Consider the following 17,903-nt stretch of genomic DNA (forward strand, 5'->3'; position numbering starts at 1 on the left):
TATAAATGAATCGAAAGTGAAAGTACATGAGTTGTGTTAGAAAAAGAATAACCTAGTTTACCAAATGTTGTTCTAAATTCAAAATACTTGCAAACAGTACCAAAACTCTCACTCTACTTAATTATAGCGTATGCGTATGTTCATCTCAATGTGTTTTTAGCCACCTACCACCCAACCTAACAAAACAAATAAACCTTTTTCTAAAATCAAATGAAAAATAAACAAATTAAATGTTAAAATCAAAATTATAAAAAATTAATTTAAAGTATTCAATAACATAAAATAAACTATTTAGGATTTTTTCATATAATTTAAAATTAAATTTTTATTATTAATTATTAAAAAAATGTTATAATAAAAAATATTTATGATACATAATAATATAATAACAATTATAATAATTTTTAAAATTTTTAAATTTGTATTTTATTTTTTATTCATTTTTTTCTACAAACTATTATAATAATAATAAATTTGATTTTACATTATATTACAAAACTAAAATTTATTCCTATTTTTATTTTTCTATCAAAGCAATTAAAACTTAATTTCAATATTTTTAAGAAATTATTTTAATTTTTTTAATTTTCAATGGTTCATATTTTTAATTATTTTCTTGTTTTGATAAAAGCTTTTCACAGTTCAATTTTTGGGAACTCTAATTTCGAAGTAATTTCTGATAAGAACATTAAAAAAATCAGTTAAAATTTGAGCTCCATCCATTTAAAAAATAATAATGTTTTACTTAATTTGTTTGAAGATTTGTTTTTTAAAATATATGTTATTTATAGAATCTTTGAAAGACATTCATTTTGTAATATATTTAGAATTTTTGTTATTGCTATAATAATTTGTAACAAAAAGAATAGAAATAAAATATGATTTTTAAAATTGTATTTGTTGTTTTTATTATTGATCATAAGAATTTTTCTATTATAATATTTTTCTTTTTCAACATCTAACATCCCAAAAATATAATACAAAACTATATAATAGAATAATCACATCTAATAATATTTTAGATCAGTCTTACAAGATAAATAACGTACACTTATGGCCAAACGGCCTTACAGAATGACAAGAAAGTTAAAACTGTACAAAATAAGCAATCCCGACTGAACGGTTTACAAAAGACCTATACCGAACGGTCATACAAAAGAAAAGGGAAAAGATAATCGAACGATCATCTTACAAATAAACTAATATATTGACCGAACGGATTCTACTGTTCGGTCTTAACTTCTACCTCAACTAAATTTTCTTCTTCCAGCGTTTCTTCCAGCAGCTCGTCTACTTCTGCTCACATCCACATGGATGATCATTGCAACAGAAAGACAACCGAACGTACAAAACAGACAAGACAGGAAACATAGGGTAAGCTTATGTAATTTAATTCATGTATCAACATATATTTCACATAATCAATCACACAAGATAATTCACTACTCTTTCATGCAAAGCCTAATACTAGACTCTCACTGTCCGGACTGTATGAACTCTGTGTAGCTAAAACGTTCGTGCACCCTGGTGATGTAGTAACTGTGATACCCTAAACAGCTGCCATCCGAGGTTAGTCCTATCTGTCCAAATTAACCATAAGGACTAGAACCTCCTGCCATTCCCACGCATGACTTACCCTTCTCTAAGTGAGAACGAGTAATCATGGAATATCAGGATGAACTACCAGCTTAGCATGCCCACATTCATACTTTACCAATTCCAATATTCATTCATGAGATATTCCTCCCCGGAATATTCTTTCAAAATCACATATGTTTCATCCATAACATACTTCATTATCTTTCATTATTAAACCTCAATTTGAACGAAGATCCCTTAGGATACAAAATATCCGAACGTACATCTTCCACCCCGAACAAGACCTGAACACTTGGAGTGAGATCGAGAGGTTTCCATTTCCCAAAACGGATCAAAACTGAGAGAGTGAATATCGGGTTGGGAAAGAGACTGATTACAATAATATTTCTCAAGACTATAAGAATCGAACGTTATTTACAAGGTGAGCCAATTTAATGAACTGACTCATGAGTAGGGATGGCAACGGATCGGGTCGGGCACGGATAGTGCCTACCCGCAACCCGACCCGACAAAAAAAAATCCACCCGCTACCCGACCCGTTACCCGCATGGATATCCGCTTAAAAAATATCCGCGGATATTTTAAAACCCGCGGATATCCGTGGATACCCGTGGATACCCCACAAATATTTAAAAAAATATATTTTTATAAAATATTATAATAAAATTTAAATAAAATTACAAAAAATATATAAAATATAATATATATTAAATTAAATATAAATTAAAATTTAATTTTAATTATATTTAACTTTATAAAATATAAATTAATGTTAATTTTAATTAAATTTAACTTAATAAAATATAAATTAAATTTTTATTTTTATTTTTTGCGGGTAGCGGATATCCGCGGGTACGGATAGTATAATACCCGCACCCGACCCGTTTATAAGCGGGTATTAAAAAATCCGCAACCCGCAACTCGCGGGTAGTAAATATCCGCGGGTACCAACTATCCGTCACGGATTTTATCTGCGGATATCCGCGGGCGCGGATTTTTTTGCCATCCCTACTCATGAGCGTTTAGACTGAACACCGTAAAGCCTAGACCGAGTACTAAGACTCTAGGCCGAAACCAATGGAGATAGACACTACAAGTCATTCAAATAATAGTATTTAAAAGAATCATATGAAGAAACCGAACGTTATAAATACTTAGCTTATTTATGAGTTTAACATCAAGAAAAACCGAATGTCAGTCAAAGACCGAGTACGGTAGAGAGTGAACACTATTGAGTTTGGACGAACGCTCTTATTATCAAGATAGATTACAGAAAATAGAACGAGTGCTTGGTGAAAGACCTAGCATTAAATCGTACGAGCGCTTGGTGAAAGACCTAGCATTAAATAGTACGAGCGCTTGGTGAAAGACCTAGCACTAAATCGTACGATCGCTTGGTGAAAGACCTAGCATGAAATAGTACGAGTGCTTGGTGAAAGACCTAGCACTAAATCGTATGAGCGCTTAGTAGAAGACCTAGCACAACTTAATTTATAGAATAAAGTGATAAATATACGATATCAATTAACTAATGTTCAAGAATGAATGGACATACTACTACATATAAATATACTTAAATTTATATCAGGATGCCAAGGAACGAATATCCTTGGTTGAACGACTATACACCAATTTTACTAGACGAAGACGCTCAGTCCTCAACAGGAATTCCTTCCAAATGAAAGATTCCAGTTCTAAACGAGTCCCCGAGAAAAACCGAACGGTCAAAGACCATTCAGTAACGAACATACATTATCATAGGGAATTTCATACTTAGAATTATTTATCTCCATTCATTTCTCAACATCTATCTTCATAATTTAATACATCCATATCATAGTAAATTTTCATACCGTCAAAACATAGACAACAATCATATTTCATATTAAGTCAGCAACTCAATGAACATACATACAATCCAAACAAACATAAAAATTAAATTATATAAGCTTCTCTTACCTCTGAGCGTGACCGAACATTCACAGAGACAGAGTACAGTTTCACCACTACAAGTCCTTCTACCCTCAACGCTCAATAATTTTCCAAACTAAACCAAGTAAAACCAAAACACTATCAAAACCTCTCATTTTAGAAGAGTGATCAACACATGAAACCAGAACTTGGTTTACATGTCCAAGAAAACGCATGATTAAGTGAAGAGAAGAACTTACCAGTTCAGAACCCAAAACCGATCGACTCAAACTGAAGCTCTTGACACCGGAGGAGTAAAAACGGTGCCTGAATGGTGATCGGAGGAAGAAAATGTGAGAATTTCTTAGAGAGAAGATAAAGCTTTTTAGAGAGAAGGAGGAGAGAATGAAATTTTTCAGAAATCTGGGGAAGAAGGGTGCATGCAGAGAGTGACGTGAAATTCTGAAACTTGAGAGTTTTCCTTTCAACGTCAAAACGAACAGCCACTCAGCTGCTCACATCTGCCTTCCAGCATTTGAGTGTCGGACCCCCTTCTTGACACATGTAATCCACTAAGACAAACCTTGAGTGGATTTTAATGGTTCTGACACAATAAATTAGTAATAATAAGAAATTAATTTTAAATTATATTAAAAAAATTAATAGTTATTTTTATTTTATTTCTTCTATTAAAATAACTTGTAAATTATTTTTTTTTATTCTTCTCTTAAAATAACTAAATTTTAAACTTAATATTTTTGATAAATTACTTTTTCATAATTTCAATTTTAGTTTTTAACTTTGTTTTCATTTCATTTTAGAAAAACAAGAAGAAAAAAGGAAATAAGTTAATATGAAGAATTAATGTTCCTATATATCTATTTAAGGAAATAATTTTACTCAATGAACTTTCTTTAAAATAAGATTATTTTAAGAAAAAAGAAATCCTTTGAAGAACAAAAAAATTAAATAGGTTGATTAAAAAAATAATGTTCCAATAGATCTATTTAGGAAAATAATATTTAAACCACTTTTTCTTCAAAATAAAAGAAAATCCATCTTACCACCCTTAATTGGAAACTAGTTATGCATATGTAGTGAATACAATATTATAATAAGTTATGGTTACTAAGTATATATATAAAAATCATAGCATGGTTATAGTTTAACGAATAAATGAAGAAACATTTAAAGAATAAAAAAGTATTACCTTGTTAAAATGAAACCAAATTCTCCTCTCCTCTGCTACACTCTTTCTAATGGAGAAGAGTTTGAGAGAAAAGAATGTTAGAGAATCACTGCGTCATCCTCTTCCTTTATACAACAACCTAACACCTGGAATTTGCATTAGCCTCGTGTCAAACTATGGATCAACCGAGGACAATTATTCACAAACATGGGCTATTGGGCCCAGCACAAACTAATTTCATTGGGCGTCTACTTTCTGCACCCCACAATTGTTTCGCGTAGCTCACAAATTGTCAAAAATGACTATTTTATCTGTATTTTAGCTCACAAACAAAAAAATTTAATGCATGAAAATATATTTTGCATTGAATGATCTGATTATGGTTTGCATTAAGAGTATGTTTGCATCTATACTAACTGTTTAAAACTAATTCTTAAAAATATCTATATGTATATAATCACGGAAGTGAATTTTACTTGTTGCTATAAAGTTTTCTTTATTCATATTAAATACCTAACTCAAACATGGATTAAGACATTGTTGATAGATAAAAAGATTGATAATTATGATAATATTTTAGTAAATAGTCATGTGTTTCATATCTATATAGAAAATTGCAGAAAAAGAAATTCGGAAAACCCCTTATTATCTAATAGAATAATTTCCTAATTTCTAAACAACCATTGTTGATTAGCTTTCTACTTATCCCTTCTGCTGCATCTGCTTCTGCTTCAACATAAACACATACTCAACACACGACACCATATTCTAATGCTGTAAAATCTGTACCATGCTGCTTTTGTGCCTTGTCTCTGTCTACCCCTTCACTCACTATGGCTGAGTTTCTCGCCATAAACCCTCTTACCCTTTCAGCTGCAGAATCTCCGAGATTCCCCTTCCTCAATTCGCGCCAAACTCCTTCACCCAGAACCCAACTTAACCCAAATTCCCGCGTCTCCTTCTCTTCCAAACCCTCCAAAACCAGTTGCAATAACAATAGTGTCTTTTGGGCACTCAGGCTCCCGCTCCAATGAAGGCCCATCAAGGGACTATGGCTTTTACAACGAACTTGAATTTGAAGAAGTAAAGGAAAAGACTTTTGGGTTGGAGGGAAACCCTGTTGGTGAAAATTCTCCCACTGAAAGTGGGTCTGTCCCGTTTGATGGAGGGGAAGGTGGTGATGATAAGGGAGAGGGTGATTTGATTTGGGTTCAGGGGGATGCAGATGGGGATGGCAATGATTTGAAGAAAGATGATGATCAAGGTGAGAATGAGAAATTTGGAGATAAAAGAGTAAGAAGAGGCAAGCAGGTAATTAGAAGGTCGAATTTGTTGGCCAAGCAGGTGATCAGCATTCGCTCTGCCCTTAGCATGGGGTTCGTCTCGCAACTTTGGGTGGACACCACCTCTGTGAGTCTTGAAAATAGTTGCTCAGTCTCAGTTTTCTGTGCAGTTTGTTAGTTTTGCTAGGATGTCTCCGGAATACAAGTTTTGAGTGGAGTCTGTTAATAGTGTTTGTTTGTTTTGTTGTGGTGGTGTCTTATTTGTAGGACAAAGAAATTAACTTGTTTATGCATTTATTCTTTTGGTGGATTCCATTTTCAGTGGATGGTGCTGTTTGTGGAGGTGAGACCAAACTTGCTTTCTGGGGATTCAGAAAAATTCCTTCTGGAAGATATCAGCCAGGTATACGAAGTTTGGATTCAGGAGATATTTTTCTCTTATTTAGGTTTGATCCCTCTCTCGGTTGAATATGTACATGCCAGCTTCAAAAATACTTTACTCAGTCTTAATCCAAGTATTGCTTTTACATCACTTTTGTGGAGGTTTTTTTTTTTTGGCCTGCAAAAATATAAAAGACATTACTTAGCAATTTCAAGGGGATTCTAAATCGTTTTATAAAAAATGTCTGATGGATTGAATGTTCTGATGGCAAATTGCCAGCTTGGCTTTGGCTTTGCCAGCAAGTGACTTCTTGGGTATTCTGCCTGTTCCTTTTTCAGGTTGGAGATGTCGTCCTTGTCCAAGATGAAAGTGTTATGGATAATGAATTTAAAATGATTGGATTGGAGACACTGGTATGATTTACTATTTTAAATTATTCAAACTTGAGGATTATTTTCTTTTACATGATTTATTTGGGTTCATAGTGTGGCACAATATGGATAAGAAGTTGTCTTTGTGTATTATACGGTACTCAAACTCTGGTGTTGCTGAACAGTGCAGATTAATATTTAATGCAATGACCATAACCTTGCCTTAGAGGGAGATATTATGTCGATTAACGAATCTAAGCTTGTATGAGTGACTTTTTTTTCCATGGTTTGCAAATTATGCGAACATAACCTCTGATATGAAATTGTGTATCAGATTTTTTGGCTACCTTCCTTTCTAGATAAGCAATTTTTCTATTTGAGTATTTATGAAGGCAGATATCAAAATCTTTTATTTAAATGTGTTCTAGCATGCTTAGCTTACATCTTTTAACAGTATACAAGTACCTGTTGGATTAGTTACCGGAGTAATTTGCAAACCTTGTTAGGGTGTTATTCAAAATTCTTAGTTTCCGTGTAAATTATTGCAAATAATGTGTAAATAAGGCAACCTACTACTCAACACGGATTGGAATAAAGAATTTCTTGGCGAGATATAAATTCTCTATGGTTCTTTGAGAACTGGGAACTTATCCGATTCTTTCAAATTAGAGTAACAAGACCACCGTTATTGCTTAGCAAAACAAGAACCTTGGTACACAGAATGCCAGCATGGATAGTCAATGGCACAACTAGATAAAATTACATAGTTGATAAATTGGATGAATGCCACTGAAAGAATCAGGTAAGTTCATAACTCCTGGGTTTGCATCAACAGGGTGACTCACAGCTTGACACTGGGTAATTGCAATGAATTTTCTTAATATTTTCCAAAATGAAATAGCCATTTGAATTGTTAGATGTGTAGCTTGATCTGATAAAAGTTCCTAGATTTCTTAATTTGTTGGTATTTGCCAGGTTGGATACAAAGTTGTAACACCCTCTCAACGGAACATTGGAAAGGTTATAAATCACTTGACCATGTCGTTTTCACTTATTCTTTTGTCTTTGTTATGTAATTCTGGAAATCTTAACGTGTAGGTGCGTGGGTACACTTTCTGCATCAATTCAGGTGCTGTTGAAGAACTTGAACTAGATTCATTTGGACTATCAATCATTCCATCAAGCTTGGTAAGTAGGTGGCTTCTTAGTAAGATTAATCGTACATGTACAGAGCTAGATTGCATGCAAATTTTGTCAATTAATAGGAAATACGAAACTTATGCTCTGGGGGAGGGAGGTAACACAGGAGCTATTTTGTTGAATGATGATCATTCTAGGCATGTCCGGTGGAGGCCATATTATAGAGTTTAATAGTAACAAGCTTAAAGCTTGGTAAGCTTTAATTCAAAGACGGTGTTAGTATCTAGGAAAAATATATCAATATTATATCTTTTAGAACATTTTAGAGGTATCTTAAGATAAGTTTCCCCATTTCCTTGGTTTCCACCTGTCTTTATTATCTCATGATGCTCCTTATTTGGATAGGAAACGATCTAGTACTATTTGGTAAATGGGGGTTCTTGTTTTATGTTTTAGCATCGCATGTCACACATCATAATCTACTAGAAAATGTTATTCAATGTTTTGTTCTCTCAACTTCTTTTGTTGAAATTAACCCTCTGGGCTGATTTTGAACAACTGAAATGGAAAGGTTTTACTTGTAAGGATCAAAATCCTGGAGCCACCCTAATATCTTTAGTACTTGTAAGGATTTACTCTAAATTTTTAACATTTAGAGCATGTTAAAATTTTGATTGTTTCTAGGGATTTCTATAAAAGTTCTCCCAAAAAAAAGGCTCATCCAGATACACATATTATTACATTTTAGGTGAGTACGTACTCTTTGCTGGTTGAGGACGTTCTGGAAGTAGTATCTGATGCAGTTGTTGTGCATGAAGCTGCAGCTTTACGTATTCAAAGGCTTTCTAAGGTACCTTTACTTCATCAATAAAACTGCTAGGTTTGCTTAATGATTTTCTTCGCATCTGTTTCTTGACTGCTGAAAATGTTTCTTCTTCAACGACTCTGATTCTAAATTCTGTCAAGTTTTCTTGCTGGAAAAACAAAAATATACAATCACACTTATTATGAACTGGTGTCAACGAATAAAATAATTAATTGTTTTTCTTCTATATAAGTGTAAATGTTCAATATGGAATTCAGTGCAGGAAACTGATTGAACATTGTTGTTTTTTCTCATTAAAATAAAGCTCGTTAATTGTGTCCTGCTGATCATAAACTAACCTATTTTGTTTGTGGTAGGGTTTTTTGGGCAATCACAATGTGAGAACTTTAGATTATGACTCCGAACAATCTGAGACATATGGTCCGATTTCAAGGAGAAGAAAAAGTGTCGGAAGAAAGAAACCCAATCAAAAAGAATGGGATGATGAAGATAATTGGGATCTTCCAATGGATTATCTCTGACTCTTATGGATTTTCTGCTAGATTTCATGTGAAACATTTATTTATTAAAAATTATGGAAGTTGAAATAAACCTGTTATAAACACCGAAAGGGAATATTTTATTTCCTTTTCACCTTTGCTGAGAAGTAGGCCTTCATTTATTTGTACAGTTAGTTTCATTGGATTTAAAAAACATATATATTTATTTTAGCAATCTCTTTTTTTACCATTAGATATGATTTTCTCTAAAGCTTATAGTATTATGAAATGCTTTTGTTTTTAATTACAATGCTTTTTTTATCCAATTATTTTGTTCATTTTATCTCACTAATTATGACTCAGTGAAATATAACTGACATTGCTGATGAACTTCTTGAAAGTTTCCTTAAATAATTTGCATAAGTCTAACTATAATTGTTAACAATTATGGTAAAACTTGTACTCAAGAAGTCTTGTATTAATATTTTCTTGTTTCTTTCAATTTAAATGGGCATGCTATTTCAAAACTAATAATGGACGTGCTTACTAAAGTCAAGAAAGCATCATACATCAAACCCGTAAATTCAAAAGAGAACAAAAAAAATGATTAAGAATTTCAAAAAGTTTTCTTGACATTGCTACTGAGTTTTTTTTTTTTGCTTTATAAATTCCATTTTTAACATTAGCACCAAATAAAAATTGATTTCAAGAAGAAAATAGAAAGCATTCAATGATGATGTAAAAGAATTATTCATTTAAAATAAATTAAACTGAATATGTTCATAACTTGTTGATACCTTAATTAAGTAGCCGGCATTGTTGCTATTATCAGAAATTTCCCGCTTAATGACATTCGCATAAATTTGTTATAAAATATATGATTTAACTCCTGATGAATAACTTTAAATGTAAGTGTTAACATGCGAATTTATAGGAGAGAATCCAATGTATTTTTTTAAAAAAAAAAAGCAAAAAACATTATAAGCAAAGCCCTACCCCATAAAAAAAGGCACTAGCCGTTAGCGCCTGTCTGGTTCAAATTCAAAACTCGTCGTCTCGAATCTCTTTTATACCTTTCCCTTCGGTTTCCAGTCCCATATTAATAACAAACCAACCAAATACGGCATAAAACCAAATGCACTCAAAAATGCAGACACAAATGCTAACTCCGACGACCGGAGCACCGAAGATCCGGCCGCGATCTGGCCGGACGCCGCTTCAGCTCAAGAACTCTCCCGCCGATCCCATCCAGCCTTCCGCCAAGCCTAAACCCAAGCCTGACCGGCCGTGTTTCGAGATTTCATTGATCGACAAAGAGAACAATCCGATGGCCGCCGTCTCGATTCCGGCAGCTGCGCCGCCGGAGACGTCTCTGGCGGAGGAGCTCAGCGCGGTCAAGAAGAAGCTAGAGAGGATGAAAGCGGACAAGGACAGAACGGAGAAAATACTGAACGAGAAACACGCGGTGCTGGACGTGAAGATGAAGGAGATGGAAGAGCGAGGGGAAATTCAGAAGAACTTCGAGATCGAGGTTGATCGGTTGTTCCGCTTGAAGGAACTCAAGAATCGCTGCATGGTTTGTACAACAATAACAGCACCTGTTATGTTCTATTCGTTTCAATTTCAACTTCTCGACGCTGATTTTTCTTTTTCTTATTGCAACAGAGAGTTTCTCCTATGCGAACGCTCAGGGAGAAGGAACAAGGAAAGATCGTGAACGAAGCGCGATCGACATCGGAGGTACGCGCAAGTGGTGTTCTTGATTTTTGAATTCATTAACCGATTGAAGAAGTAGTACTAAGAATTATACCTTTCGTTTTGGTATGAGAAGGTTAAAACGGAGGAAATGGTGGCGTCGGAATCGGAGTCGGAATCGGAATCTGTTGGCCGCGAATGCCAAGTTCTGCAGAGTCCAGGTTCAGCTTGTTCACAAACTAATACTACACACACAAAATCAGATAGTTGAAACATTATCTTTCATGAATTTTCCATACATAATTGCTCGTTATGTTTGTTTGAAAAATTTGTTTATTTCACATTGCAATTTGTAGTTTTCTGTTTAGAGAAAGAAAATGGCGCATAGTATTATATTATATTGCTGATAAACTTGTGCATTCTGTTTTACCTATTTTGTTTTGCTATTGCTCGATAATCACAGTTTATGAATGTAAACTGACTAATAAGAAAATATGAATCATCTATTCTCAAATAGAGAATTAGAGCTTCTATGCTTGTAATCCGAAAGTCATTGAAGTTCATTCGAGTAATTGAAGACTTTAAATTCAAAAATTGAAATGTGTGATACTTTCGTAGTTTGCTCTAAAGATACTTTCATAATATTTTTCACTACAATAAACTGCATTTTATAGTTCATAGTTTGTTCTAAAGATACTTTCTAGAAATTTCATGTCGGTTCATGCATCAAATTAAACCTAACAAATTTACTGTGCCTTGTGAAAATTTTCCCCAATCCTTTTCAAAGAAATTATACAATAAATTGTCGTTTAATTATTTATTTGGTCTCAATTTTCATTAAAAAAAATTAAAGTTAGTCCTTCAAATTTTTTAGTTTCAATTTAATTTTAAATTGTAAAAATTAATGTAATATGGCTCTCTTTTTTAAATTGTTTGAAAAGGATCAATGATTTTTTCAATAATATTAACATTATGATTATGTTAATTAAACTAACAAAACAAACTAACTTTAAAATTGAAGTACTAACTAACTAAATGGCTAATTAAATATATATATTTTTTTTGTTTTATGTTTAGTAATTCGGACCTTAAAAACTGATTTCTCTCCGTTGATTTCGAGTCGGTGATAACAAAAATGGGACATGGCTTTTGTTTTCGTTTATTATATAGAAATATATTTGATAAATAAATTTTCTAAAAATAATTTGGCAACTTTGATTAGTAATTAATGTATTATTAATCGTATTTAGAGTTTATTACTTTCAATAAGAATTAATATCAAGTGATGTTATTAAAGCATGTTACTAATTGTTGCAATTATTTAATTTAAATTTATCAGTATTATTAAATTAATAATAAACATATTTATGAGTAAAAATAATAATTATTAATTATTTTAAGGTTATGTTAAAATAAAATTAATAAAATATTAAAGGTTTATTTTGTATTGTTAAATTTAAAATTTTGATTTCAATAAAAAAGTTGAAAACTATTACTATTTTAAATCATATTTAATTCTTTTATATATTAATTTTAATATCAGAATTGATACTCAAATTTGAAATTATTTTTTAATTAGATTTATTAACAGTTTTAATAGTATATAAATTATTAAAATAGTAGTTTTCTAATTGGTAATATAAAAAAGTATAATTGATTCTAATTATCAATTTAAATTTATATATATATATATATATATATATATATATATATATATATATATATATTTTGTAACATTCCAACAAAAATATAATATTAAACTATAACGAGCTATCACATATTTGATAAATATGAATGTCAAATTATAATAGTTTATGCACTTGTAATGGTAATATTGTTGGCTCAATCTAATCTACCACACAAGGTTAGTTCTTTACAATTGTCTTTGACCAACGTAAAACCCCTAGACAGGAATTTCCTGCTACTTTCACCACATGCCTTATTCCTCTCTAGTTGAGAATGAGTGACCATTAGGGTGTCAGGATAAACTCTAATACATTTGTACACTTAACACTAGATAACAACATTAAGAAATTCCTCCTTGAAATTCTTTTACACAACCCTTCATTCACATAATTGATTTCGTATAAACACATTAGTCAAGAAGGGGACGACATGACTGTTAATCCGAATGGTGACGGCTAAGGGCAAACTATACGCACTTTGGAAGACTATTTGACGGTCACAGAGCCTCTTCATTTCAATAGCATTGCTTGGCCAAGGGTGAATGCCACAAATAGGAAGATGAGCCTATTCTCATTCACTTAGTGCAAAACAATCAATTCACTAGCTTATCTCATGAGAATCCTTATATTTATCTGGCCACATTCCTAGAGATATGATATAATATGAAGATTCATGACGTGCATGATGAGGTATTAGGCTCGATCTATTTCCTTTATCATTGGGAGGTAATGTCAAGTTGTGGTTGAACTCTTTCCTTGAGAATAGCTTAACCGTGTGAGAGGATGTGGTTGTTAAGTTCCTCAACAAGTACTTCCCTCAGTCAAAAGTCAACAAAGGGAAGCAGGAATAGGTTCAAGGGATTGCTGAGAAAAAAACTCACTCATGGAACTAGAGCACCCTTGGGGCACCCCTCCCTCCCCGTGATGATGTTGTAGAGGATAATTGATCGCTCGATGGTGATGTCAGAAACGTGAGAGCAGGGATAGATATTTGCATGAATCAATGTAGTCTAAAGTTTGCTCAGAGGTGTCAAGATAGCTTCTTTTGATGTAGATGGGTTGTTGTTATCTATTCCTATGAAATCTCCCTCCTTCACGACACAATGTTCTCTCTATTTCATCAATGTCTGGACTTCATTTAGATATTGTGCATATTGACATTGGGCATTTCCAAATTGTCATTCTATTGCTAGGAAAGCATTGATAATTTCAGCATTAAATGGGACTTTCCTTCCCCGCACATAACTTAAAAATTGGTCATCATCAGCATTAAAGGTTTTTGCATTTGCATAGAACTCCTTGACCACAGTTATATTGGCTGGTGCGGGGTAAGTTCCCAAACTTTCACATCCTCTTCTAGAATACTCATTAGTGAAGGCTCCCACATCCCTTGACTGATGTAATCATACATTCCTCTCCATTAATAGTCTTTTATTTTCCACCACAGTAAAAATATTTTCATGCTATCTAGAGAGGAATCTGTTAGAGTAAAATTTCTCTTTACTTTTCTTCCCTTAGGAGGGTTGACCAACAGGGTTCTTTTTCCTTTTAGGACCTGAGGAAGATGCCATCTACATAATATAATTCAATGAACATCTTAGAATCATCACAAAGGCACAAATAGAACCTAACCTATCACAATCACAAACAATGAATCAAAGAACAAAAACATAACACACAACAATAAAAGGGCAAAAATTAGAGGATGCAAAAGGGTAAAAATGACTCAGTTAGGGGTCATATCCACTAAGTACAATCTTTGAAGGCTGTTGGAAAATCATCAAACAGTGGCGCCAGCTCTTGGGCTTTAGTGCCAGCGTTAAGCTCAAGTATTGTTTTCATGAAATCTTGTAGTGACATTTCAGGTTGAGGTTGCTGCCTTTGTTGAGGTGGAACATAAGGTTGTTTATTCTGTTGATACCTATTGGAGGATGAGTCATGATAATTCTGGTATGGTCTATTTCCTCCAATCATGTTTGCAGCAAAAGCTTGAGATGAGTTTTCCACAGTGGTTTCCACCAAGCTAGGACATTCATCAGTATAATGGTTAGTTGAAATGCAAATTTCACACTTCTTAGCAATTTGTGGAGTTGAGGTTTTAAACAAACTTGCAATCTCGTCAAGTTTGCTTTCTAGCTTATTCAGTCTTTCATCTATCCTCTTTCCATCAACTGCACCATTATCAATTTCATGCACTCCCTTCAACAAAGTCACTGAATTTTCTCTTGTGCCATACTGTTGATTGTCTACTGCCTTCCGTTCTATTAGATCTATACCATCTTCTAGTGACCTGTCTAAGAAAGATCCTCCGCTTGCAGCATCTGCCCATGACCTATCAGTAGGACTTAAGCCTTCATAAAAGCTTAGAATATAAAATCTTCCATTTGGATTTGAGGGCATGAAGAACATAGTTTCTTGAATCTTTCCCAATATTCACTAAGATTCTCTCTATCTCTCTGTCTTATATCTTGAATTTCCCTGCGGATAGCTGATAATCTGGATAGCTGATAATCTGGATGCAGGAAAATACTTCTCAAGAAAGAGTCTTTCAATAGTTTCCCAATTTGTAATCCGTGCAGAGAGATAATACCACCAATCTTGAGCTGCGCCTTGAAGAGTAAATGGAAAAGCTCTCATTTTAAGGCTCTCTATTGTGATCCTGGGAGATTTAAAATTTTCACACAACATGTGAAATTGTCTTAAGTGCTTGTGTGGATTCTCCCTTGATAACCCATTGAACTTTGGTAAGGCATTTAACAGGTCAGGTCTCAACTCCCACTCCTCATTAGGGTATTCAATGTTACTTCGGATAGCTGTATTGTGGGAGGTAGCTAATTGTCTGATGGTTCTTTGTGCCATATTGTTTGGGTTAGGATCAGGTAAAGGATTGGATGGTATGTTTGTGATTGGAGATAATGAAGGTGGAATAACTTCAGATGTAGGAAGTGTTCCCTCAGTAGAACACCCAAATTTCAATCTTCTCCGCAGCTTACGCAAATTCCTTTCAACTTCCGGGTTAATTTGATAAAATTCTCCCGGGTTAGCTCTGGTCATGCACTACGCAATCTGCTGGAAATTGTTCCTCTGTTACTTATCTTTTTCTTTTGTTCTTGCTTTAGATAAAGATTTCAAATAAGAGATAAGAGAGACTTGTTGGGTCCACTCCCAGGAAAGAGAGGTGCGTCACAACGGACAACTTAAGTACCAAGTCTTTCCTAGCCAGAGTGTATTCAAACTAGCCTCAAGTATTTCTCAAGAGAAATTCTTAATAAAAACAAGAAAAAAGATTTTTGCTAAAACAAGAATGACTAAAGGCTACAAAATAACTCAAATTAAATTAAATGTATGTGCGTTAAATAAAACAAAATAAAGATAAAAATAAAAAATAAAAAATTAAAAAAATAAAAAGAAAAATCAAAATAAGAATCAAAATATTTAAAATACTAACCGTATTCCCCGGCAACGGCGCCAAATTTGATAGGCTGTCGTTGAAGCTATCAAATTAATACTACTTTTCAAGGCAACTTCAGTATTGCCAAGTAGTATTCAAGAGGTTTAATACGTATTTTGGTCCCTCTTTTCGTAGGGTTTGTTCAAATTGGTCCTACTTTTTTTCAAAAGTTCACTAAGATCCCACTTTTCGCAAAAACGATGCACGTTAGTCCTTTTTTAGGTTTAATACGTATTTTGGTCCCTCTTTTCGTAGGGTCTGTTCAAATTGGTCCTACTTTTTTTCAAAAGTTTCCTATTTTGATCCCTATTTTGATCCCTCTTAGTGAACTTTTCGTATTTTGGTGAGCTGTACATTTTTCGTTGAGGTGAACTTTTGAGGGATCAAAATGTACAGCTCACCAAAATACGAAAAGTTCACTAAGAGGGATCAAAATAGGGATCAAAATAGGGAACTTTTGAAAAAAAGTAGGACCAATTTGAACAGACCCTACGAAAAGAGGGACCAAAATACGTATTAAACCTAAAAAAGGACTAACGTGCATCGTTTTTGCGAAAAGTGGGATCTTAGTGAACTTTTGAAAAAAAGTAGGACCAATTTGAACAGACCCTACGAAAAGAGGGACCAAAATACGTATTAAACCTATTCAAGAAGGTAGATAGGGCTAAAGTAACCCTGAGTCGTCTCCCAACGAACACGGAATTGCTTTTGAATATCTGACTCTTATGCTATGCAATGCTTATGAATAAAAATGATGTTTGGAGAATGTTTAAAGAACAAATAATAAACTTAAAAACAGTTATGATTAAATAGGCTAATTCCACTGCTTTTCCAAGATAGATTCATCATCGGTTATTCACGGATAATTGTTCAATTGATTATTGTTTAAGTTTCAAATTAATTAAAGTACATTCTTAATTAATTTGAGGGCGATCATGCATTTAACCAAAGTAAATTCTCAATCAAATGCAAAACCTTTCTAGATTATTCACAATAAATTTAACCAAAGTACATTCTCAATCAAATTCTATTGTGTTTAATCATGTCTATTCTTAAATCTCCTAACCAAGTTAAAAGTTAATCAATCAAAGTAAATTCTCAATTGATTATAGTTGAAATTATTACTACCAACCAAAGTACATTCTCAATTGATAGTAAAAACCATTTAATCATATGAAAGTTCCTAAATTAAATCAAAGTAGATTCTCAATTTAAACCTAGAAACCCTAAAACTCATATAATCAATATGCATGTAGATTCAAACATATTATGATGCAAAAATCTTTGCTTTTAACAAGATAGAGAGATGAAAGACATAGAGAGAACAACTTAAATCAATAACCAAAGTAAACAATTGCATTAACTGAACGTAACCTCAGAATCCGTCATGGAATTACAGCAGAATAGCCCTAGATGCTTAGCTCTCCATGAATGGAGTTGAATACAAGATAAAAGAAAAGTGAGAGGAGTATGAGAGAATGAATGTCTCAAGTGAAGTCCTCTGGGTCTCTTTAAATAGGGCTTGATTGGGCTTGGACTCTGAATAGTTTGTTGATAAGATATTTTCTGTTGATATATTATATCTTTCAAATATTCATTAGATTAAATCAGTTTTAAAGAATATTTGATAGATATTAACTTAATTATCTTATATCCTATATCTTCCAAATAACTAAAATATTTAGATAATGATAAAATTATTTGGAAGATATTTTTTGTTGATATTCCCAAATTAAATTCAACAACTGAATTTTATCTTCTAGATTTTCTGACTTTCCAAAATTGCACAAATGCCCTGAAATTTCTTCTATCTGCACTTTAGCCCGTTCTGAATTTTCCAAATAAAATCTGATTTTGGGCCTTGAATTGCCATTTGGACCAATAAAACTTAT

The 17,903-nt window shown here is 33.0% G+C and overlaps 2 protein-coding genes and 1 long non-coding RNA gene across 3 annotated transcripts; 2 read left to right on the top strand and 1 right to left on the bottom strand.

Moving 5' to 3' along the window:
- Window positions 1-990: 990 nt before the first annotated feature.
- On the bottom strand, window positions 991-4,786 carry LOC148202247 (uncharacterized). Its single transcript, XR_015784773.1, has 4 exons — window positions 4,721-4,786; window positions 3,771-4,093; window positions 3,559-3,646; window positions 991-1,296 (listed from the first exon to the last, which is right to left on the bottom strand). It is a non-coding gene; the product is annotated as an uncharacterized LOC148202247 (long non-coding RNA).
- A 583-nt stretch (window positions 4,787-5,369) lies between these two features.
- LOC124847831 (uncharacterized) lies at window positions 5,370-9,433 on the top strand. Its single transcript, XM_047325407.2, is given in 8 exon segments — window positions 5,370-5,715; window positions 5,717-6,109; window positions 6,305-6,385; window positions 6,703-6,777; window positions 7,711-7,755; window positions 7,834-7,923; window positions 8,624-8,725; window positions 9,058-9,433. Coding segments are annotated over 8 exon segments (1,134 nt in total). The 5' UTR covers window positions 5,370-5,532; the 3' UTR covers window positions 9,223-9,433.
- A 757-nt stretch (window positions 9,434-10,190) lies between these two features.
- Window positions 10,191-11,304, top strand: LOC124847832 (myelin transcription factor). Its single transcript, XM_047325409.2, has 3 exons — window positions 10,191-10,756; window positions 10,846-10,920; window positions 11,012-11,304. The coding sequence occupies exons 1-3, from the start codon at window positions 10,316-10,318 to the stop codon at window positions 11,144-11,146; spliced, it is 651 nt and encodes a 216-aa protein (XP_047181365.2). The 5' UTR covers window positions 10,191-10,315; the 3' UTR covers window positions 11,147-11,304.
- The last annotated feature ends 6,599 nt before the right edge of the window (window positions 11,305-17,903 follow it).

The sequence above is a fragment of the Vigna umbellata genome, chromosome 3 (assembly GCF_029865625.1).
Source record: "Vigna umbellata cultivar VRB3 chromosome 3, Vumbellata_1.0, whole genome shotgun sequence".
NCBI classification, from domain to species: domain Eukaryota; kingdom Viridiplantae; phylum Streptophyta; class Magnoliopsida; order Fabales; family Fabaceae; genus Vigna; species Vigna umbellata.

What these genes read in the sequence shown, in the direction of transcription:
- LOC124847832 (XM_047325409.2), top strand. Translation starts at nt 10,316, where the DNA reads ATGCACTCAAAAATGCAGACACAAATGCTAACTCCGACGACCGGAGCA. An exon ending in AACTCAAGAATCGCTGCATG is followed by an intron (nt 10,757 to 10,845) that starts GTTTGTACAACA and finishes TTATTGCAACAG; the next exon opens with AGAGTTTCTCCTATGCGAAC. An exon ending in AAGCGCGATCGACATCGGAG is followed by an intron (nt 10,921 to 11,011) that starts GTACGCGCAAGT and finishes TGGTATGAGAAG; the next exon opens with GTTAAAACGGAGGAAATGGT.